We start from the raw sequence: 25,478 nt of genomic DNA on the forward strand, positions 1-25,478 counted from the left end.
CCTCAGACGAAGCGGGCACGCCCCGCGTGCAATAGTCCCCACCATACCGCTTCACTTAATACTTCGCTGCCACAGTCCCTGTAGGCATCTGAATTTACGACTCCAAGTTGATTCCTTATTTGTTCAGGTCTATAGCTATTCCTACTCAGAAGAGAGACCATCATGTGGCATCTCAAAGAAGGCAGCATGGGGCAGTGGAGATGTCCTCGGCTGGTGGTTAGTGGCGAGATGAGTGCCTTGATAACCATCTGCGAGGGCAACGAAGGAAAGAACCAGAAGCAATGGGGTCAAGCTGCAGCGAGGCAGATTTAGACGCAATCTAAGCGAAGACCTAACAACCACCCGGGTCCTACTCCTGTTCCCATTACATCTACCTCCACAGGCTCGAGTGGAAGAATGCGCTGAACTCCAACATCCTTGTTCACTGAGCAGGAGGATCGCTGAAGACTCTTACAGCTCTAAAATTCCCTGAGGCCCCAGGCACCCGGGTGGCTCAGTTGGTTAAGCGTCCAACTTCGGCTCAGGTCATGATCTCATGGCTCGTGGGTTTGAGCCCCACATTGGGCTCTGGGCTGACAGCTCAGAGCCAGCAGCCCGCTTCAGATTCTGTGTCTCCCTCTCTCTGCCCCTCCACTGCCCACCTGCCCCCCCCACCCCAATCTCTCTCTCAAAAAAAAAAAAACACTAAAAAATTTTTTTGTTTAATTTTCTCAGGCCTTACGTTCTGGAGGGGCATCTAGATAGCACATTGCATAGTACAGCACAGTACAAACTTTACAGTCGCATAGACTTGGATTTAAATCCCATCCCCATCCCTTAAAGTAGATCATAATGCAGCAAATAAAGATGAAATTCGGGGTCTCTCTGTCAACTGCGTATCAGGATGATCTGCAAGAGTGTCACATTCAGATATGGTGGTAGGCAAGGCCACATCTCAGTGGTATGCAGTTGAGTGTGTTCCTTGAAGGTGGTAGACGTTTCTAGTATCAACCATTCACAAAGAGGTGCATACTCAGGAGGAGAGAACGAGGAGGACAGGCAGGCAGGGCTCTGGCACAAAAGGAAGATACTATCGTGGTTGCGGCTTTTCTCCTGAATCTGGGAGTGGCCCTAGGAAAGTAGGTTCTTAGTTCATTGAGATAACGCCAAGAGCTAAACAGATGGCAGATGGGTTTTATGTCATTCTCTGTTCACTCACATTACTCCTCAATCTTTAGCAAAGGCATACTTAAACATAAAAAAACAACAAGCCGTGTATACGTATACATACTATACATACATATATACACACACATATGTATATACAGTATACATTTATATACACATACATATACATACCTATACATACACATACACGTCAAACCTTCAAAACGGGAAACCTGGAAAAATATCTGCTACAAATGATGATACTGGACAGAAAAGGCCAATAGTAAACACATTCATTCTTTTCCAGGGAAAGTCATTTTATAACTTACCCAGGTAACAGCTCACCTTAAGATCCAATGGAAGCTTGTTGGAGGTGAACACACTCAGCTTGATCTGGGGAATGCTGATTTTGAGATTTTCAAAGTAATATCGAATTGGTGTTCCACCTTGCTCAGCAGTCTTTTCATGGAGGTTTTCATCATACTTTTCCACCTCTGGTACAAAGTAAAACGGTGAATTAAAACAAAACAAAACAAAACAAAAATGAACCTCCTGAAGTCTCATAATTCCAATGTTTGTGTTCGTGTTGAAAAAAATTCACAGAAAAATGTAAATATCTATTTCTGTAAACTTAGCTTTTCAGGGTTTGGTGATGTGTACGGTATCCTGATGTCATTTCTTTGTAAAAGCAGATCTGTTTCATGTTGTTTACCGAAAAAGTACAATAGCCTAACCTTTTGATTTGCGACTCTGTGCCATCTGGCAGATGTCATCTTTGGAAATACTAATGCAGGTGGGGAAGCCAAAGGCCACGGGCGTGTTTGTTGGCAATGAGTTTTCTAGAAACTGTGTTGCTGTTGTTATTATTATGATTATTATAGACGACCCAGGTTATCTGAACTTATTTTGTATTTGGAGTGTACTTTAACTGAATCATAATGAACAACATGACCAATTAAATAATGCAGCTGAATGAAACAGAGTGCCTTAAAAGAGAAACAGGCTGCAGGCTCTAAAGAAGTGACATCATGGCAGTAAGCAAGCACCTTCTCTCCCAAATGGTGGACATTTGTTAAAGTAGCGGAGTCAAGGCAGATTTTTTTTTCACTTCTCATGAAGTAAAAAGGATTAACATGGACTCGCACACAGTAATGGGCTCGGTTATTTTCTCTTGTACCCACACCCATCCGGCCAGCTTATTTTCACTTGGCTTCACGTGCCTTAGAAATAAAACCAAGGAGATTGTACAAAGCTGCCTATCAAACAAATTTATACCATCAGCTATCATAGTTCTATTTACAGAAAGAAAGGAAATAGGTTTTAGAAAACGATACTGCGACAGACACCTGCTTATCTGTATTCAGGGAACAGAAATAGTTATAGAAAGTGGAGACGCCCCAGTGAAAGACAGGCCAGGATTTTACAAAAGTCTAAATCATTTCTACAATGTTTGGTGAGAAATTGACTCAGAGAAACCTACAAGAACACCATGTCCAATAGAATTTAAAGTAAAACTTCCCAGGAAGGTGCCAAAAGAGAATGGCTACGTGGCAGGCAGGCCCTCAAGTGGCTGTCCAAAGGCAAACAGATATTGGCGTTCCCATCCAAAGTGGAAAACACAGTTTTAAACAGATAGGATGTTCCTCTTGATCCCAATTACACTTAAAGTTTAAATTCTAAGTCTGGGTTAAAGGAGCAAAAATATTTGTCTTGCCCTGTTTGTATGTGTGTACATATGTACACATGTCCCCAGTGATTTTTGTCTCTAGCCAATGTGGGCACATAAACATAAGTCTATCTTATAATTTCTTCAGGCTCGATATTTGGTTTAGTCTTCAAAAGACTAAGCATTACTGACTTCTTTCTAAGCTCTATATACAGTGTTACAAAGGCCATGAGGAGGTATCTAAAATAAAGAGACAAAAGCAAAATGATTTCTATAGCAACTGCTAGAAAAATTTAGGTTTTCAATAGCTTATCTTACTCCCCTCTCCACAGAAGAGTCCAGTAACTAGAAAGCCTGGTAAAGACATTAAGGCATAAGGGTATGATTGTAAAAAGGTAAGAAGTTAAGGCTAGCCAATTTTTTTTCCTCATCTAAACCAAAGGAACTGCCGAAGGGATTTCTGATTCTTGGCCCTGAGTCTGTTTAATAAACAAAGGTTAGGAAACAAAGTGGTTTGCTAAATGACTAACATCATTTCTGTTATCCTAGAGCAGATGAGTCAAAAAAACACACTACAAAGAGGAAAAGTGTGCTGTTTCCCAAAGGCTTACCCCCGGGTACTCCGGGATACCTCTGAGAAGCTTCCTTCGTGCCCATGTCAGCCCTGCAGTCAACAAGCCGTACTCGGAAAGAAAACCACTGAGACACAAGCCTTGGCTTCCGGGCTCAGGTTGTGAGGTGCAAAGGGAGCTTGTCGGGCACCCAGAGGCCACCCGTTTTCATAAGCAGACTAAGAAATGCCATTCTTCGGTCAACTCTCAGACACACACCTAGAGCATTCAACGGTACCTGATTCTGCTTGATCATAGCCAAAAAAACTCAGCAGCTTGAGAAGCAGTTTCTCCTCAATTTGCACTGTGAATCTCTGAGCCGTGATCATCAGATGCTAGAGATAAAGAAATTCTGATTAAAAGTGTAAACGCCAGAAGGAACTCTTACCTGTGCCAGTAAGAAGGCCCCAAATGACAATGGTATGGTTTCTTCACTCATGGGATTGTATAATCACGTTGCCAAATGATCCCTGGCTCATCTCTCTCTCTCTACACTGTTACAGTTAGCCAAAAATCCCAGATGTTTAATAGACAATTCAGCACCCTATTGTTTGGTTTCTGGGGCATCCATGTCTCCTCTGTCGGGATCACACCTGCAGATGCACTGCCACGGACAGCGTTACGGCACTGAGTTTCCGTGGACGGTAGTTACTTTAAGGAGCAGTAGGATTTGAGGGCCGCATACAGGCTTGGCCCCCACTGGCACTGGTGACAAAGGACCAGAAATATGGGAAGCAACCTCTTAGCTCCCACTTTTCCAGAATCTGTTGCTGTAACAGCTAGCTTGTACCTGGAAACTTCTTTACGAAAGAAAGTGACCTGCTTTTATTAAACAGTGTGGCAGCTTACCCAAGAGCACATCTGTCCTGAGGGCAGACCCCTCCTACCACTCCTTTTCTAATGACTCTTTTAAGAACACATCTGGATCATGCCTGGTCCTGATCAATCTGGACGATGCTATGCTTTCCCACAGACTTCACTTCAATGAATACAGACTCTGGCCTATATGCCTATATGGATTCGGCACAATCACGCACAAGGTCATCGAAATCACAGTTGTGAGAAGAGTTGCTGTAAATTCCTCGACACCGTGGGGTAAGTCACTCGTGCCTCAACCCCACAGGACTACTCTCAGCCACACCCCTCACTGCTGCTCGGAGACCCGGCTGAGAGAGAGCAAATCGGTCCCCTGCCACCGTGCCAGGCCCGTCAGCCTCTCCCACCCGCCTACCTTGTAGATGTTGGTCAGCGCGCTCTTACTGGGGAACTTCACCGCATTCACTTGCACGGCAGGGCCGGTCTCAATGACCTCATTCTCGTTGCTCAGGGGAGTCACATAGAGCATGAAGGGCTGAGTGGTACCAATGAGCTGATTGTCCACCTAACGCACGAAAAGGCAGCGAATCAAAACGAGAACACACAATGAATGGCTCAGTTCTCAGTTTTTACCTTTAAGTGGGGTCTCGTCACGTGTAGGATACTCAGAAAGTACCCTTCCCATGTTACTGTGTCTCAACGGCAGCTGGAAAAATGTACCTGCACTGACGGCCAGCACTGATTGCAGCAGGAATGACAACAGAAGCTACCCTTTATTTGGGCACCAAGCTAGTCTCCTTGCACGCATGGGACCTTGCACCACCGAGTCATGGGACACCGGTGGTGTCAGAGTTACTAGAGTCTGGGCTCTACTCTGCAATCGTCACCACAACCTCCTGAGGACTATCCCTGTCCTCACATCACAGATGAAGAAGCTGAGACCCGAGGCCCTTGCTTAAGGCTGCACAGCTGGTCAATCACAGAACCACGACTTGACTCTAGGTTGGCCTGACCCCGAGCCCAGCGCTCCCAACCACCATGCTACTGATGAATGAACTGAACGGACACTAGGCAACGAAAACCAGGGCATCAGTAGCGCAAGTGGCTACCAAATGGAAACGGTGGTCTGTCCTAAAGTCAAGTCCCTGCCAGGAAGGAAACGGTGATGTCAGTGGCATTAGGGGTGGCTCTAATCACCCACGCCCATCAGCACCATAACCGAGAATGCACGCTACACTCCGCCATGTTTACAGATGTCAGAAGGCTCACTGCAGGACTGAGCCACCTCCACTCTGTTTGCCACCAAAACTCCGTACCAGGAGGAGGAAAGAGAACATCTGTTGGGAACCCCTAGCGTACTTCCACACATCACCTAACGTATCCCTTACTACCACTCGAATGGCTAAGTATTATTCCTCCCCATTTTACAAACACGTGAACAGAAGCTTAGAGACATTAGGTCACTTGTCCAGACACACAGAGCTGGTAGGTAGAAGAGCTGGGATTCAAAGGCAGGCATTTCTGGCACAAATCCTGCGACCCTTCCGTCAGATCACGTGGACTGCCACACAGCCCTCTGTATAAACGGCTGGCTGTCGAGGTGCAGAGCTGAGGGCCAGGCCATGGACACTTTTTCCCGCTTCCGTCCTTGCCCTGCTGTGTACTCGCCTCCACAGCAGCAACACTCGTCTTCCAAAAATACAAATCAAGTCATGCCCTCCTTCCTTTCCACCTGTCAGTGGCTTTCCTTTCTCTTAGGATGAAACCAAACTTCTCCCCAGGGCCTGGGGGATGTAGACACTGCCCATTTCCTTCTCTTCACCACAGAGCACTCTCCTCCACAGCGCACTCTCTTACGACCCCCACACATGAGCCGACCAGTTGTTTCTCAAAAGTGGGCAACTCTCCCCACTCAGAGGCTCTGGATTCGGAGGGAATGCTCTTTAGCCTCAAATCCTTCTCCGTGGCTCACTCAATGTCTTCTTCGAAGTTCAGCTCTCACTTCTCAGGAAAACCTTCCAGGGCCACTTGATCTAAAAAGCAGCTCGATCCCGCTTTATTCTTTATGACTGTATTCACAGCTGCTAATTATTTATTCACTGGCTTGCATATTTATCGGCTGACTTCTTCTCTCGGCTGTTACCCAAAGAGAGCAGAAACCTCATCTTCTGAGTTATGACTGTATCTCCAGATACAGCTGATGCTTAAGACTTTACTGAGTGAATGAATCACCTGTCATATCCAATAGAGGAAAGAACAGGAAAGTTCTCACCCTGGTCTGACCTCTCCTTTGTTCTTTCCCCAAACATATTTGATACAAGATGTGTAAGAGTTAGGAATTCTAGTTTTATTCTCCAATTAGATTAGATGCTCCCTAAGGACGGGACTGTATTTTCTATTTTGAAATGTTCATTCTCACAGTGCTGTAATCATAGTAAACACTCAAATCTATTTTCTATGATTTACAGCACACATTAAATCAAAAGGTATTGTAGTAGAAAAAAAAATTTTTAATTAAAAAGTTAATGAAATTCACAAAGAACAGATGACTCCATGGATCTTCCTCTGGAAGGTCAAAAATGAAAGACAAAGAAATTAGAAGCACAAGATATTAACTTTCTATCTGTCCTCAAACAAATGGGATGTGATTAGCCTGAACTATCTGCTCTTTGTGATACAGGATAAAAGAAAACGTTTTTCTGAAAAGGGGTTTCGGCGCGATGGAAGTACATGCCGTGAGCGGGAGCAGGAGGCTGCCCACCTGGGGAAGGAAGTACAGTCTAGGTCTTTGGATCCTTCTGGAAATATTTACCAGGAAGTGTTTTCCTGGACACGTCAACCCTGGTGGAGGCTGGGATAAAGGCCTGCAAGTGTGATGCTACCAGAGAAGAGCTGTCTTGGCGTGACAACAAAACTCTGGCAGAAACTGTCAAAATCAACCTTTTCAGAACTCCGAGTTAACCAAAGGCTTGCAACGACCCAGGGATCAGTTACTGGAAACTCAGCAAGAACGGTGAGCTCTGTGGCGTTCCCATGATCCTTTCCCATCCGCTTTCTCCAGGTCCAAAGAGGCCTCGAAAACCAACAGCCCCGTACCCTGGCAGCCAGTGGGGGAGGGGCGGGGACCAGCTTCCAGCTCCCCTAAAAGCTCCATTCCCAGAGAACTGTCACGTCTGGGGCTTGTCTGGCACGTCTCCCATTCCTGGTATCAGTAATTTGTGTCTTCTCTTTTTTTCTCCTGATCAGACTCATTAGAGGACTGCTAACTTTACGGATCTTCTCAAAGAACCAGCTTTTGAGGGCTTTCTTGTTTTGTTTTGTTTTTTTACTGTAGTTGCTGGTTTCTTTTTCAGTGATTCCCATTGGGATTTTTATTATTTCCTTTCTTCTGTTTATTTTGGGCTTAATTTGTTGTTGTTGTTCAGTTTCTTAAGATGACACCTGAATTCATGGTTTTCAGACCTTTCTCCTCTAATATTTAGCGCTATAAATCTCACTTCGGTACAGGTTCAGTGAGTGGCGTTCCGCTGATTCTGAGATGTCGTTTTTTCATCTTCATTCAGTTCAAAATATTTCCTAATTTCTATTAGATTTCTATTGGTTTCTTTGACCCATGGGCTATTCAGAAGTGTGTTTTATAGTTTCTAAACATTTGGGGGATTTTTCCAGCTATCTTTCTGTTATTTCAATTTGATTCCATTGTGATCAAAGGACATACCGTGTGACTTGAGTCCTTTTGCCCTTGGGAATTGTCTCCTGGTCCAGAATGGGGTCTCTCTTAGAAATGTTTCACCTGCACTTGAGAAGAACGTGTTCTCTGCTGTTGCTAGGTGGACTGCTGGATAAATGTCAATTAGGTCTCCCTGGCTGGGAGTGCTATTCAAATCTAGTACGGCTGTGATTACTTGCTGCTTATGTGCTTATTCTATCGATTATTCACAGAGGGCAACGGAATCTCCTACTATAACCATGTGTTTGTTCATTTCTTCTTTCAGTGCTATCAATTTTTGCTTCCTATATTTCAAAGCCCCACAATCAGGTATGTAAATAGGATCGTTATGGCCTCCTGACACACTCTTTTATCGTTAGGAAATTCTCTTCCTTATTCCTGGTAATATGCTTTGCTCTGCAATTGATTCTGATGGTAATCAGAATCACTACCAGTGAATCACTCTCTTATGATTCCACTCTCATGACTAGGCCTAGCTCAGTATGTCTTTTTCCATTCTTCTCTTTTTCACCTATTTGTGCCTTTATATTTAAAATGTTTCTTGGAGGCAGCATATAATTGGAACTTGCTTTTTTTAATCCCATCTGATCATCTCTGCCTTTTCATTGGAGGTGTTTGTAGCATCTACATTCATTTAATTGATACAATTAGGTCCGAATGAGTCTATCATCTTGCTATTTGTTTTCTATTTGTCTTACCCACTCTTTCCCAAGTTTTCTGCTTTTTCTGCCTTCTCTCGGATTATCCATTTTATCTCCTTTGTCGGATTATTAGTGGTAGCTCTTTGTTGCTTTAGGATTTATAGTATTCATCTTTTTTTTTAAATTTTTTTATTTTTTAACGTTTATTTATTTTTGAGACAGAGAGAGATAGAGCATGAACAGGGGAGGGTCAGAGAGAGAGGGAGACACAGAATCTGAAACAGGCTCCAGGCTCTGAGCTGTCAGCACAGAGCCCGACGAGGGGCTCGAACCCACGAACTGTGAGATCGTGACCTGAGCTGAAGTCGGACGCCCAGCCGACTGAGCCACCCAGGCGCCCCTATAGTATTCATCTTTAACTTACCAATTTTTGTTGAAAGGACAGCATACTCCTTCACATGTATTAACATTACAGTTAATACACGTCCATTTCTCCCCTCCAGACTTCATGCTATGGTTGTCATTCACTTTATTCTGACATGTCCGACATGTCCTACCCCAAAACACAGTGCTGTTACTTTTGTCTAAGCAGTTGATCATTTCTTAAAGAGATCTAAACAATTAGAAAATAATCTTATAGATTCAGCCACGTACTTATCATTTCAGGTACTCTTCGTTCCTTTACGCAGACCCAGATTTCCAGCTGCTACCACTTCCCTGTGCCTGAATGATGTTCTTTAACTTTTATCTTTTTAGCGTGAATCTGCCGGGAATGAGTTCTTTTAGATTTGTATGTCTAAAAACATTTTTATTTTGCTCTTGTTTTGGAGAGACACAGTCGCTGGGTATAGAATTCTAGGTTGACAGTCTTTCCTCCTTCCAGTACTTTAAAGATGTTGTGTATGGTCCTGTCACTCGCACGGTTCCCAATGAGCAGTCGGCTGCCACTCTCACCTTTGCTGCTGCACGTGACATGTCTTGTTTAATCTGGATGACTTATCACGGTTAATTATAACGCACCGCGGTACAGTTTCCTCTGCATGCATGTGCACGTGTGTCTTTGGATTTGTGCTTGAGCTTCTTCTGCCTGTGAGTTTAGTTTTCATTAAGTTTGGAAAATTTAGGACCAAGATTTCTTCCACTATTTTTTATATGCCCTCCTCTCAATCTTGGCCTTCGGGGACTCCAATCATCTGTGTGTTAGGTTGCTTGAGGTTGTCCCCTAGGTCACTGATGCTGTTTTCTTTTTACGGATGATTTTTTTCTCTGGGCATTTCAATTTGGACAATTTCTATTGCTATGTCTTCAAGTTCACTAATCTTTTTTCTGTACTGTGTCATCTGCTATTAATTGAATGCAGTGTGTTTTTCATTTTAATCTCTAGAAGTCTAAGTTTCTCGTATCTTCTAGGTCTCTACCTTTTTGAACATGTACAATGTAGTTATAATAACAGTTTTAATGTTCTTCTTTGAAAATTCTAACATCTGTGTTAGCTCTGGGTCAGTTCGACTGATTATCTCATTATATATTTTGTTTTCCTACCCCTTTGCACACCTGGTAATTTTTGACAGGATGCCAGATCTTGTGAATTTGACTTTGTTGGGTGTTGAATATTTTTATATCCCATTAAGTCTTAAGCTTTGTTCAGGGATACAGTTAAATTACTTGGAAACAGATCGATCCTTTCAGAGTTTCCTTTTATGATTTGTTAGGCAGGTCTGGAGCAGTGCTCAGCCGAGGGCTAATTATAGTTCACTGGGAACGCAAGACTTTCTGGAGACTCTTCCCCCTGTCACATATGTTATTAGTGTTTCCAGTCCGGCTAGGGGAACAAAACCCATCCCCAGCCCTGAAGGTCATGATAAGATCGCTGCTGAAACATTAACGTTTTTAGGACGCCAAACACTGCATCTGGCTGGGTGTTCAGCAAGAACACAGGCGGATTAATAAGTTGAGAACTGCCCGCCTTACCTGCACATCCTGTATGCTGAGTTCGAGCATGTGACTGGTTGCCAACTGTGTATAGTGCACATTGATTCCTGTAAGACTTGCAAAGACCAGTTCTTCTGGGGCTTTATTAATTAAGGACAACCCAATTCCACCTTCTAACTTCACAAGCACCTGAAAGGAAACCAAAATACAACACAGTGACAGTCTCAAACAGAGGCCAAGGTAGCCAGGAGAGGACAAGGAAAGAAATGGCTTTGAATCCCTCTACTTTACCTCTGAGCAGAAGAAAAGCACTTAGAGCAGAATCGTATTACCCAGCTCCGTCGTCTCGCCAGGCGCCTTTCTCTCCAGGCACAGTGCCCACCCCACCCAGAACTCCAAAGTGATATGATGATACTCTCTCGGAGCTCTGAGGACATTCTGCATTTCGTTACAGGAAAATAATTTTTGAAAATCTTTCTCCCTTTTTGGGATGCAAGCTTTTAGTAAGTCATTCACTGAAATTTGTAATATCCGACACAGTGCTTTACCTATAGGTCCTTAATTAAAAAAAAATCACTAAATAAATATCCAGTAAGTGTGCATTTTCATGTTCACTTCATGTTCCTTTTCAAACTTTTTACTTTCCAATGCCCAAACAGGGAGAGAGGAAGAAAGACAACAAGAGAAAGCTGGGGCCCCTCAAAAAAAATCTAGTTGCGTTATTCTCGACCTTCAGTCCTGTGTAAATTCAAATCATTTAGCTTTCTTTATTGTCATCTTACTTTAGCAACATTTGTTACATTCGGATTCAACTTTAGCTATCATTTAATTAACATATTCACACATACATGTTGTGATAACAGTAAACACCATGAAGCAACAGCCATATTTAGAATTCACAGAGGGCAGAGAGAAAAGAGGTCTAAAACTGAGAAAAACCACAGAGCAAAACTCTAAACAAATTTCTGATAAAGAAATAAGTGTGCAATACTCAAAACTTACTTCTAATTCCTGCTCTGTGTCTGGATTCTTCAATTTCTGTACCTCTTGTTCAGTTACAGGAAGCTCACCCACTTCATATGATGAACGGTCACTTTTCCGTTGGGAGAAATCTGTTATCTGAGGTCAAAACACTATACTGAGAGGGCTCATACTTCCACAGTGAAACCTATTCCATACCAACTAGATAGATCAAAAGTCACTATCTGCTCAACCATCCTGTGGAAGTTCATGGTTTCCAAAGCACTGCCAAGTAAGACTTATGTAATAATGAAGTAAACTTGGTTTTAAGTCTACATGGCAAATGCCAAGCTGCAGACCATGAGAACCTCATATGGGGGAGCAGGGGGAGGCATATGCAGGTGATCTAGAATTATACAGGTCAAGTCAAAATACGCAAACCTCAAGATCACTGCATTCAACATTTGTCTTAAAAGAAGGGTGCTTTTATTTTATTTTTAAGTATTTATTTATAGGGGCACCTGGGTGGCTCAGTCAGTTAAGCGTCCGACTTCGGCTCAGGTCACGATCTCACGTTTCGTGGGTTCGAGCCCCGCGTCGGGATCTGTGCTGACAGCTCAGAGCCTGGAGCCCGCTTCGGATTCTTTGTCTCCCTCTCTGCCCCTCCCCCACTTGTGCTCTCTCAAAAATAAATAAATGTAAAAAAAAAAAAATTTTTTTTTACAATGTTTATTTATTTTTTGAGCAGGGTTGGAGGGGCAGAGAGGAATCCAAAACAGACTCCACACTGTCAGCACAGAGCCCGATACAGGGCTCAATCTCACGAACCATGAGATCATGACCTGAGCCCAAACCAAGAGTCTGATGCTTAACCAACTGAGCCAGGCAGCCGCCTCAAGAAGGGTGCTTTCATTTTTTTTTATTTTTTAAATGTTTTATTTTATTTTTGAGAGACAGAGAGAGACTGCATGATTTGGGGAGGAGCAGAGAAACAGGGAGACACAGAATCCGAAGCGGGCTCCAGGCTCCGAGCTGTCAGCACAGAGCCCGACGTGGGGCTCGAACCCACCGACTATGAGATCGTGACCTGAGCCGAAGTCGGACACCTAACCGACTGAGCCACCCAGGCACCCAAGAAGGGTGCTTTTAGAAAAGATATTGTAGATTATGACGAACTTCCTCAGACAGTTCACCCTTACACACCAGCCTCTTTCCTTTTCTCCTCAGCTCTCTAATTACACCCTGACCTAAGCACATGACCTCCAGCACATCTCTCCCGAGCGTCCCACCCATATTTACACTGATTTCTGGACATTTTCACGTGGACAACATATCTAACAAGTCCAAAACTTAACTCCCCATTCCTCTCAGAAGTCTCTTCAGTGTTCATGTCTTAGTGACATGGATTATTGTCCTACTTGCCCAAATCAAAATCCTGAAAGCCATTCCTGACTCCTTCCTTCCTCTCATTCTCACCTTCCATCAATCAGGAAATCTGTCGGACTCTCCTCCTTAATAAGCTTCCATTTCTACTTGTTTCTCTCCAACCTCTTCAGCCCTACCCCTGCCACCTGCTTGAATCGGGGCCACACACCCTCATCTGCAATGCTGTAGCGGCCCCTCAGCTGGTCTTCTATCTCCAGTTTTCCTCCACTCCCATCCTCCACGCTGCAGACAGAGCGAGCGAGCGAAAAACATTTCTGCTCACGTCATTCCCTGACTCCTCACTGCCACAGAAAACCCCCAAAATTGGTAGCATGTATCAGGCTTTTAATAATCTGGCCCCAGCCTTACTTTTGAGCATAGACTCAGCGCCAGTCGGGTGTCTCCCTTTTATCTCCAGGCCTTCACTTATCAACTTTCCAAATACCGTATGTGCTCAGTACCTCGCATCGTACCCGGCTCCAATAAGCGCTCGATAAATAACTGTGGGACGAACACTCTTATTATTTGGGCACAGCCCCTCTACCTTTCCTCTTGATCTGGCTAACATAATTCCTTTCAGTTAACCTTTAGACCTCAGCTTAAGTATTACTTCTCTTAGGATCCCCAAGCCTCCAAACCTGGGAATACAAATCCTTTCTATATATGCAATGTAACACCCTCCCCTCCTGCTCTCAAAACACAATACTGTCATTGTGTGATCAGGGACCTCGTGTGTCTTGTTGTTAATGCCACTGATATGGCAATTATTGGAAGATTAACAATATATGATGAACGATAATAAAAATAATAATATGTAGCATTCTTGGCATTACCTTCTTGAATTCATATACTTTTTTTAATATCATCTTGTATTTTTATAGTTTCAATTCTTATAACAACTTTGTGAGGCAGGTCTTGCCCCCATTTTATAAATGAAGACATCATATCCTCATAACCAGAAAAATGTTTCCATAAATATTTGTTGAATGCCTAACCAATGTGTGGGGGGAAAGCACAGCGAGATTCATGTCAATTCTCAGGATAAATCATCACCTGGAGGGCTCTAGTCGGTCCGTCTGGGATGACTCTGATGGATAACATTCCAGAACCAGGCCTCATTTTTTGGTTGATAAATTGTTGTTCAGGTGGCACTGGCCCCAAAAGCTCCATGGAAGTATCAGGACCAAGAACAACTTCAGCTCCGTCAAACAAACCAGAAAGCCCTCCTTTGGCCTGAAAGAATAAAGATGTGTAAGAAAAGGAGAGGCCCTGGCTCTGACAACTTAACATATCATTTGAAACAAGTTATCAAATGTAAATTCTCTTTTGAAGGGTCATGGTCCATTCTTAACAAAAACATTTACTATTTTTTCAGCTTTGCAGAAGATGAAAACCAGGAGGATTACCTGGGCAAGACAGATAGTTACGCTACACGAATGAAGAGAATTCTGAGTAAGAATAGAGTATGTTGGTTTAGTAATAACTTCTAGTCATTAAGATAAGCTTTAAAAAAGTACCAAAGCCCTGTTGCCCTGTTTCTCATTTTGGGTTTGCTTAAAACCCTAAGACATTCTGAAAATAAAGCAATTACAACTGTCATTCAACTCTCCAATAAGAAGCAAATTGTAGAGTTGAAAACCTCCCCAAACAGGCCTGTGGTTGGACAGTCAGCTCAAATATTCAGAAGATGACACCTGTTCTAAAATGAAACCGGGAATGGTGAATGTCACCTGAGAGCCAGATATTCAGACCTTTGGAGAAAAGTATCTTCTGCTATCTGCCCTGAGCAAAACGGAAGTCTACAGGACAATGCCAACGAGACAGCAGATACAGGGCTAGAGAAGACAATGGCTAGAGTATCTCGACCCCCTTTGTTAATTTTTAAATACTGAGTAATCAAGAGGAAACTTCAAGCTGGGTTTAAAGAACACATTTCAACATGGAGAAAGCTTTTTACGACTGTTGTAAGTTCAGAAATAAAGTGTGTACGCAGCCTTATCAGGGCAGTGTCAGGAGATGGTTAATGCCTTCGATTACTTTCTTTAGAACAGGGAAGATTGAAACAAGCTTATTTCCCTAACCAAAGCACACTTTGCTCTGCTGAATACTGTTATTATAGGGTCACTCACAAGCAGAGAAATGATGTAATGGATTCGAGAAGCAACAACACACCAGAAAAAGATTTTTTGGTGCGGGTGGGGGTACTCTGAGAGAATCTGAATTACATGGGCTTTAGGAACAAACTGGAAGTAAAGTCAGGGTCAGACATGGGGCCCAACAATTATAACACACCCTCTCTTGCCTCCAGAAGCCTGAATTATATTGCTAATTGAAAATCACAAATCCGTTCCAGATGTGTGCTTCACAGAAGTAAGCAGCTCGTCTTTGATGAAAAAAGCTCAGGGCAACAGAGATAAAGAAAATAAGTCTCACCAAACAGCAGGCAGAGGCTCCTTACAGTTTTGCTCAGTGCCCTGGAGAACAGTCTCCCATTTTGGAGGGACAGCCTGGTTTCCACCAGGGACAAGCACCAAGAGTTCTCTGGCGAAGGCCTGGTGTTCCAGTGTTTAACTTTTGGGCAAAGCCCTGGGCTGAGGCAGAAACGCTCCTTGTCCCCCATGTTGTTCAGCCCTCGGCCCAAGCCTCTGACACAGAACTTCCTATCAACTCATCTCAGACCCATGGTCTCATTTCTCACATGAAGCCAGAAGGGCAGAAAATCCAAACTCCTGGTAATTTTCCAAACACGTATTTGCTTATGAAGTACCTGGCGGCTTATCGTGGCGTAGACTGGCTGAGGACAGAGGACACCGACCAGCAATTTTCATTCTGACATTTGCTACAACAATTAAACGCTTATTTGGGTACCACTAAGAATGCAGAAATTGACAGAGTCTGGAGAATGGAGAGCCCACGACGATTACTCACCATCTCCTAGAACACTTCACCGAAGACTGGTGTAGATGCCACATTAACTTCACAGGCCTAAAACTACTGCACCTAACTTAGCAGTGGGCTCTTTGCTGGCATTTTTCTTTCTTTCTTTTAAAACTTACCACTTATATCACCAAAGAAAAACAACCAGATAAGCCAAGGAAAAAATCCCATTACTTTCAGGCAACCACTCCCAATACAGTTCTCATATATTATCACCTTAAAAAATATTTCCCCTATAAGTGCATAGAGATGCACAACAAGTTTCTTGACTTTCCCTTGCTCTGGAATTACTTTTCCCCATTCAGCAACACATTGTGTATATACTAATTGATACTTTGTTTCAAAGAGGGCTCCAACACAGCTTGCTACAAACACTACTGACCTGGACAACCAACCCATGTAGCCCACAGGTCAGTTTTCCTTCTCGGAAACTCCACGTCTGAGTTGTGCTTCGCCTGCGATCAGGCTTTCTTAGCATCAGTGGCTCATATCTGGAACACAGAAGAGTGCAATGAATACTCTGAGTCAAATACATTCGGCCTGAAGAGAATATCGGGATCGTGGTTTTGCTCTTTCTTCCAACATCCTCCACTTTTAAAACCTAATGGGCAGGTGACGCCTGGGTGGCTCGGTTGGTTTAGCATCTGACTTCCACTCAGGTCATGGTCTCATGGTTCATGGGTTTCAGCCCCGCGTCAGGCTCTGTGCTGACAGCTCAGAACCTGCAGCCTGCTTCGGATTCTGTGTCTCCCTCTCTCTCTGCCCCTCCCCTGCTCACACTCTGTCTCTCTCTCTCAAAAATAAACATTAAAATAAATAAACAAACAAACCACACACACACACACACACACACACACACACACACACACCCACCCACCCACCCCCTAATGGGCAGGTAGCCTGGAATCTCGTGATAGCTAAGTATCTCTTAATGAGAGAGGAGGAATAAGCCAAAACGGAAAGCAATAAACAGGAGGACACAAAGGAGTACTGGTACTTTTAAGGATTCTACTAGATGTAATGAGCAGGTTCCTGCATTCCCACAGCGACAGGCAGTCTGAGAAGGGCTATGTGCTAAAAAGATCTTGAAATATTTTCAAGAGACTTTTTTCTGTTTAATTCCCAATTACTTTTATGTTGGGTTTTCACTTGTAAGTTATGTAAAGTCATTTTGGAAGTGAATTTTGGAAGGTATTAACTGGAAAAAAATAAACTGACTGCATAAAGACACTAAGGCATAGGCAAATCAAATAACTTATCTGTCCCTAATAACCAATCTGAACCCAAAGAGTTCATCATAAAAACATCTTTGATTGTTCTCTCAATAATTCACTTCTGCTTTTGAAATATTTAACAAAATTCTTAGAAAGACCAAAAAAAAAAAAAACAAAAAAACCCCAAACAAAAACCAAAAAAACCCAACTGCTCAGGGTGCCTGAGTGGCTCAGTGAGTTGTGTCTCTGACTTAGTTTCGGCTCAAGTCACGATCCCAGAGTCGTGGGATCGAGCCCCGTGTTGGGCTCCGAGCTGAGTGTGGAGCCTGCTTAGGATTATCTCCCTCTCCCTCTCTTGCTCTCCCTCTGTCCTTCTCCCCGTCTGTGCTCTTGCTCTCTCACTTTCTCTCAAATAAAAATAAATAAATAATATTAAAAACAAACAAACAAACAAAGGCTCAAAACTTGTATTTGGGAACACGACAGGTCTTTCACTGAAAAAAAATACAAATATAAAGATACAAATTCTTACTTCATTTACGGTCTCACTTTTTGGTGTGTATTTCCACTGAAACTGAGTTTGGAAGCAAAGAATTCACATGTTTAGAAAATCACCTGTTGTCAGTCACTGCAGCAAGGCCAGCGATGTCTAAGATGGCGCAACCCTCGGGGGAGCGGGCCGCAGAGGGCTTGTTGGGGTTGTGGGGCACCGAAGACCCCTCGTGGGCCAGCATGCCCGTGCCGGTCATCCTCCACAGCTGGGAGCGCTTCCCGGGCTCCTGAGGGCAGAGACGCAAGGACACAGGAAGCGGTCACAGGCAGCCAGGCTTCAGGTAAGGGAGTCAAGAGCTGCACACAAGGGCTAAGTTCTCAATTCAAAGCCATACTAAAAGACATTTTCCACATTATACAATTCTAACTTCCATTGTCGTCAATCCTGAGCTGCACCTAGGATGAAATACACTGAACTCGTCAACCAAACAACCCCAAATTACGAACAATGTAAACTTAGAAAATGTCTTCGTCTCATATACTTGGTATTTTCTGAGCAAACTAGTGAGCTGAGGTTCGGTCTAATCTCCATTAGCTGCACCGCTAGGATAAGTGCTGTTCCAGATGGTGACCCTCGGGTGCCCTGACCTTAGAGAGGGATCCAATTATACAGAGTATATATGATAGTCTTTATATGTGATCACTGGTAATCCTCATAACTGGCAGACAACCAGAATTTACCAGATGTCTTCTCCCTTCCTGTGTTTCTAGTGGAAGTAGACTATATTGAGGGATTCTAATTTACAGATTAATTGTATTCAAATATTAGGTTGACTGAATTCAAAGGTTATGCTAAGGTGATTGCTGCTAATTTTAAATATAGTTTCTTCTTAGGAATATTTTACAAGCAGCACTTGACTTCCAGGTCAATCCACGGAGGTGTATAAAATCCGCTATATTCAAGAAGTAATAATAATAATACTTATTGAGAATTTACTATGTGCCAGCCAGTGATCCACGGGATTTATTCATTCAGTCCTCATTTGACCCTCAAAACAATCCAATGACATATATCCTCTTACTGTCCTTACTCACAGGTGAGGAAGTTACGGTTCAGTGAGATGAGGACGCTTTCCCGTGGTCACATGACCTGGAGGTGGTGGAGTGGGGAGTTCACTTCCACAGCCTGATTTCAAGGTCAACATGCTTAACCATTCTGCTCACACGGCCTTCCTAACACGATGTGGCTGGTTCTGGTTCAGTAACACCTAACCACTAGAATTCTTGCTGGGTGAACATATACTCCGGCTGGACCCATCAGGATGACATCCACTCTCACCAGCTGGGAGCTCCTCCAGAGTGACAAACTTGTGGGTACCATAAACTGGGTCTGGGTACCATGCTGCCCCCGCGTTGGAAAGACAACTTCCGCGTTACATTTTCTTTTTTAATGTTTATTTATTTTTGAGAGAGAGGAGAGAGAGAGAGCGAGCACAAGCAGGGAAGGGGCAGTGAGAGAAGGGGACAGACGAGACGATTCAATGCGGGCTCTATGCCGACAGCCCAATGTAGGGCTTGAACGCACAAACGGTGAGATCATGACCTGAGCCAGAGTCAGACACTTAACCAACCGAGCCACCCCGGCACCTCACATTCTACAGAGTAAAAACTAACGACATAATACGAATATGAATTCCAAATGCCAGGATTTGAAACCGGGCCGCACCATTTACCAGCTGAGTGACCTTGGACAGGTTACTCAATCCCTCAGAGCTTCTGTTTCCTGATCTGTCAAAGGGGGAAATTAGCTATCGTTTAGGGTTCTTGTGATAAGTGTAACAAATAGAAGGCACTCAGCGCATGCCTGGCACAGGGTATGACCTCAATAAATGTCTGCTGTGTCATTTTGACCACAGTTCTTTACACAGCACTTTATGTACCTCATCTTAGCTGATCCTTCTCCCAAACCTGCTGGATCGGGAAGAAAATGAGGTTCAGGGAGGAACGTGAAATACCAGATATCATACGTCTTTAAGGGAGGGTGCTGTCTCTCCCGCGCTGCCGCCTCCCACGTCTATAGAGACGGAACAGACCTCTGTGTCTCCCTCTGAAGTCCCCACAGGCTCACGTCTCTGTTCGCAGTGGGAGAGTCCGTCTACCCACGGCGCCAAATCCACATGGCAAAGTATCTCAATTACCCTGCAGGTGTTCCAGATCGGGAATCTAAGCACAGATGCTTTATGAAATCAAGTTTTCATCCATGCATTCCTCTACTGTCTGCCTTTATGTACAGACTCATCATAGTTGGAAACTACCAACATTTCCATGTAAAAATCTGAGCTGTACCACTGTCCTTCCAGTTCCCTACCCCCCTTCCCTCACAATTTAGCCCTAAAACCTTTAGATGACACCGAGGAGGACAGAAGTCCATGGGGATTGTGGGTGTTGGGGTGGGGGGCGGACAGCCCAGAGTGCGGTGCTGAAGCCCAAGGCGGGTGATGATCCTCACACGGGACTGGGGGACGAAGGCTTCGTGTGGATGGTCAGAGATGAAGAGAGGGGAGAAGGGCATTCCTGTGAGGGGCAGGGTGGAAGGGGTGCTGTCCAGGATGTGGAGATGAGAGCCGGAGCCAGGGAGCGGGCTGTTTATACAGGGATGGGGTGCAAGATCAATTTGTGATGTGGGACTGGAATTGGAAAGAATCAGTGAGAACTGCTGGTTTTTAAGATGGAGAGATACAGAAATATGCAAAATATGTCTGTATATGAGATATGCGTGTGTACATGCACGTGTATCACATCTGTGTGTGCACCTGTATTACGGCATGCGTGTGTGCGCAGGTGTGCAGGTATACATAGTCCAAGCACACGTGAAAGCCCTAGCTCTGTGCCCTGGGAGAGCCTGGAAACAACACCACCATGACAAGTGCACCCAGTGTATACAGCTTAGCTTTCTAACTCCCATTCTCGGATAAGAGGGATCAGAAGTGGCAAACCCAGAAAAGCAGCAGGGAAAGTTCAGATGAGCCCAGAATAACCTGCTGTGTTAGAAAGTAAGGAAGTGTTCAAGGACTGAGGGGCATACGTCCAATGGACACAGAAGGTTGAAGAGCTCCCACGGGCCAAATACGGGAACTGAGCACTAAACGTATCCTGACAGTAACAGGTAACACGCTGAGTAAAAGAGGAATCCATACCCACGACAGACGCGACGCTATGGAGGACACTGCCACACCCACCCCAAATTCTCATGTTGGAGACCTCACCCGAAACTTTGACGGTATTTGGAAATGGAACCTTTGGGTGGTAATTAGGTTTAGACAAGGGCGCACGAGGGGGGCTCTCCTGATGGACTTAGTGCCGTTGCAAGAACAGACACCGAGCTTGCTTTCTCCCCCCCACCCTAGAGTCTCTGCCATTTGAGGACACCGCGAGAAGGCACAAGTCTACAAGCCAGGACGTGGGCCCTCAGCAGGGAACCAAAGGGCCAGCACCCTGATTCTGTACCTCCCAGCCTCCAGAACTGTGAGAAATAAATTCCCATTATTCAAGTCATCCGGTCTGTAGTATTTCGTTATACAAGTTCAGGCTAATACGCATACGTAACACACAGCAACTGTGATGAGGTTCAGGATATCTACACAGTCTCAAAGTACCTGTCCACAAGGTCTTTACTAAATATGAGGGCAAGACAGAAACTTCAGCTCACGGTACAGAAGGCCAGCAGCCATCACCTTCCTCTAGTGCTAAAGCACCAACAGTAACAGGACGAATCAAAACCACAGCATCACTTCTATAGAATTTCTGCCCATTTTTCTCTTACGTTTGAGATTCGTTCAGTATAAAAAGTAAAAAACAGGGGCGCCTGGGTGGCTCAGTCGGTTAAGCGTCCGACTTCAGGTCAGGTCATGATCTCACGGTCCGTGAGTTCGAGCCCCGCGTCGGGCTCTGTGAGACAGCTGGGAGCCTGGGGTCTGCTTCAGATTCTGTCTCCCTCTCTCTCTGCCCCTCCCCTGCTCATGCTCTGTCTCTCTCTGTCTCAAAAATAAATAAAAACATTAAAAAAAATTTAAAAAAAAAGCAAAAAACAAAAAACACCAACAAAAACAAAAACCCAACCAACCAATCGACAATCTAAAATGTCACTCTCTTTGTTCCTGACTAAAGAGCAGAAGTCCCGTTGCTAATGCTAATTCTTAGAACTCCGCTTGGTTTTGGACATCAGCATAACTTATTTATATCCACCCTCCTAGGTGCCATTTTTCATCCCCATCAAAGGAAATTAACAGTAAAAATGTTACATAAATTATCACATCCTCTTCAAAGTGTTTCTGCTACTTCATAAAAAAATTTGCTTTTCTCTGCTTAACAGTCCCCTAGTCCTTGGAGATTACACAGCTATTTGACATTGCTGTTTTGCTGATCACACCCGATGATCCAATCCCAGCTGGTAAATCATGTTACTCCCGAGTTCGTTTCCATTCATGCTAACATCCTCCTCGACTTGAACATTCTCTGAAAGCCATCTGACAACATCATTTCCAAGGACGCTCTGCCACTTATTTTTTCAATTCACTGGACTTGTCGGACTCGCTGCTTTCTATTTTTAGATTATTGCTTTTCCAAATTTTCTTCTTCACAATTCCCCCATAAAAGCCTCCAGAACTGGGCGCTTTCAATTACTATGGCTCGTGGTCTCTTTAGTTGTCACCATCCCCAAATCTTATTTCCAAAATGCATCTCACACGTAAGCGCGGCCTCCCATGGAGTGTGAGAACACGGTAAGCAAACCTGAATTAAGTGACTTTGAATGGGTGGAACAGAAGAATTACAAGTACTGATAGGGTGACGGATGGGTGAACCTTGGAAACACCACGCTAAGCCTAAGAGGCCGCTCATAAAACACCAATCATATGCAAGCCCAGACAGGGAAGGACGCAGAGACAGAAAGTAGATGAGTGACTGCTTAGGGCTGCAGAGCAAGAAAAAAGTGGCGTCAGAGCTAGAGACACAGGGTCTCTTCTAGAGGTGCTGAAATGTTCCGAAGTTGAGTGTGATGCTGCTTGCACGTATCTGTGGATATACTGCAAAGCACTGAACTGTACACTTTAAGTGGGGGGCCTGTATATGAAATGCATCTCAGTAAAGCTGTTAAAAATGTAAAAGTGAATTAAAAACACACGTATTCAAGTTTCGCTTGAATGATTTGAACCTGCCTGGTTGGTTCCCCAGTTACAAATTTGCTAAGAGCTGTACAAACTCACATCCAGGTGAGGCAACGCCACTGACACACGCGCCACCACCTCTGGTGATAAAAGGGGTCCTTTGTCCCCATCCGGGCAACTGGTAAAGAGACACTCTCTACCAGGGTTATTTTGGGACTGTGTGATTTACATTATGCAAAATCTTCTGGAACACAGCCGTCAGGTAAACAGGTTTTAAATCATCATCATCAGTAATCTCCTTCCTCTTAAAGTCACTTCTACGCCTCTGAGTTCTCAGGCACCTTTCGTGTTGAGGTTTGAACTACTTATCGCCAGTCCGTCTGCCATCTGTGCTGCTTCCGGCCAGATTTGCCTGCCTTCCTCTCTATACGTAGGTCTATTAGCGGAAACATTTCCCTAAACTGACCCTTGGAAAGAACGTGTGTCGGCATAAAAAGGGGGAAAGTTGTCAGTTTGATCATTTTTCCGTTCAGTTTAGGAAACAGTAGACTGGGGAGCCATTTCAATGGAAAAAGAGAGTACTGAGAACAGCAAATCATGACTCGGGAAAAAAATGAATTTAAAAGATAAGTTCTCCAAAAAGGGCATCGAAGATGAGAAGGGCTTGGAATTCCTAGAGCAGATGTCACAGGACAGGAGGAAGAACAGCAACTTGAGCAGGAGAGACCCCGCATCCCACCCTGAGCAAGTCGTCCAGCCTGTGCATGAGGAGGGGCCAGACTGCATGACCGGAGTCCCCTCCACAGCTAACAGTCTCCCCTTCTAAACTCCAAATGCTAAGTGCTCTTACCTTCTTCTTTAAAATGACTCTCTGTGTCTTTGGTGAGACATCCAAGACCAGCTCTGCACAGGTGGTGGCCTTGCTGGAAGCCACAGGCCTTCCTGTCCCCTCCTGTAAACTGGAATTAAAACAGTCATATGTACATATGTGTATATACATATACTTGCACATATATACAAGTACTCAGCAGCAAATGCTTAAAACCTCATCTGTAAAGGGGAGACTTTTTTTCCATCACGAAAGAATGTCTAACCCAAGTTGCAGAAAGATCAAGGTTATGTTTCCAGATTCATTTGCCAGAAAACATACTAACATCTCCCCTCTCCTGATGATTCTAGTGCCTTACAATTCAGACATAAAAGAATGACTATATAGCTTCAGCACCCCCTCCTCCCAAATTAAGCCAGACATTCCAAGGGTCCAAGAATTAGCTCTACTTTTTGCCAGACAGAAGATCAGCATCACTGCATCCCTAAAGCTTGGCAATGAATCAGAAGTCCCTCTAGAATGAAAAGAAAACAAGGGGTTCATATTCACCTTCCTCCAACCCGATCGTGTTGTGTTTCTCTGTGGCTTAAGAATCGTAAGTTTTATGGAATGTTGCAGCCTACCTACACTTTGGGGTATTTTTTTAAAAAATATTTTTTAATGTTTATTTTTGAGAGAGAGAAACAGTGTGAGCGGGGGAGGAGCAGAGACAGGGAGACACAGGATCCAAAGCAGGCCCGAGCCATCAGCACAGAGCACGATATGGGGGCTCAAACTCACAAGCTGTGAGATCACGACCTGCGCCAAAGTCGTACACTTAACTGCCTGAGTCACCCAGGCGCCCCCCCCCCCCCACTTTAAGGTATTTTGGTAAGATTTTATTTAGATTATTCTCCTTTTTCCACTAATCTCCATCATCAAAAAAGGGACCGATGAATTGGGAGTTAAAAACTAGTTTTCATGACCAAAAAAAGGCACAAGTGACAAAAATAAAGACATAAATTAGATTTCAACAAAATTAAAAAACTTCTGACCTTCAAAGGACACCATCAAGAAAGTAAAAAGATCATCCAAAGAACAGGAGAGAAGATATGTGCAAATCCTATATCTGATACAGAATTTGTATCCATATTATATAAGGAACTCTTAAAGTTCAACAATAAAAAGGTGAAAAAAAAATTTAAAAATGAGAAAAGGATTTGAATAGACATTTCTCCAAAGATACACAAATGGCCCATTAGCAGAGGAAAAGATCCTCAACATCATCAGTTATTAAGGAAACGCAAATCAAAACCACACTGAGAAGTCATCACACACCCAGTAGGATGGCTACAATCCAAAAAATGTAAAATAGTGTTGCTGGGGGTGTGGAGAAGTCAGGGCCCTTGTATGTTGCTGGCGGGAATGTAAAACGATTCAGCTACTGTGGAAAATGGTATAGTAGTTCCTCAGGTTAAAACACAGAAATACCACAGAACCCAGCAATTCCACTCCTACATATACACACAAAGGAATCAGAAACAATTACTTAAACCAATACATGCATAGGCACATTGATAGCAGCACAAAGGCCAACAACAGGAGACAACACAGATGTCCATCAACAGCTGAATGGACAACAGAGTGTGGTATGCCCATACAATGGAGTATTACTTGGCCACAGTAAGAAGGAAATCCGTGCTGCAATGTGGACGAACCTTGAAAATATTAATGCTAAGTGAAAGAAGCCAGATACAGCAGGTCACATATTTATGAATCAATTCACATGAATTATCTGGAATAGGTCGATCCTTAGGGACAGAAAGTAGACTGGTGGTTGCCAAGGGCTGGGGGGAGAGGGTAATGGGGAGTAACTGCTTAACGGGTTCGGCGTTTCTTCCCGGAGGGATGAAAATGTTCTGGAACTAGACAGAG

General features: G+C 43.9%; 1 protein-coding gene across 12 annotated transcripts in view; it reads right to left on the bottom strand.

The window, feature by feature from the left end:
- The window catches only part of VPS13D (vacuolar protein sorting 13 homolog D), a 257,776-nt gene that overhangs the window by 98,045 nt on the left and 134,253 nt on the right, over positions 1-25,478 (bottom strand). For all 12 annotated transcript variants that reach the window (XM_078452393.2, XM_078452389.2, XM_078452388.2 and 9 more), the window contains 9 exons: positions 23,586-23,694; positions 17,694-17,857; positions 16,247-16,355; positions 13,981-14,160; positions 11,545-11,661; positions 10,582-10,731; positions 4,655-4,804; positions 3,662-3,758; positions 1,492-1,640 (listed from right to left, as the gene is read on the bottom strand). In XM_078452393.2, the coding sequence (XP_078308519.2) occupies positions 1,492-1,640; positions 3,662-3,758; positions 4,655-4,804; positions 10,582-10,731; positions 11,545-11,661; positions 13,981-14,160; positions 16,247-16,355; positions 17,694-17,857; positions 23,586-23,694 (1,225 nt within the window). The remainder of the gene's footprint in view (positions 1-1,491; positions 1,641-3,661; positions 3,759-4,654; positions 4,805-10,581; positions 10,732-11,544; positions 11,662-13,980; positions 14,161-16,246; positions 16,356-17,693; positions 17,858-23,585; positions 23,695-25,478) is intronic.

The sequence above is a fragment of the Panthera onca genome, chromosome C1 (assembly GCF_046562875.1).
Source record: "Panthera onca isolate mPanOnc1 chromosome C1, mPanOnc1 haplotype 2, whole genome shotgun sequence".
NCBI classification, from domain to species: Eukaryota; Metazoa; Chordata; class Mammalia; order Carnivora; family Felidae; genus Panthera; species Panthera onca.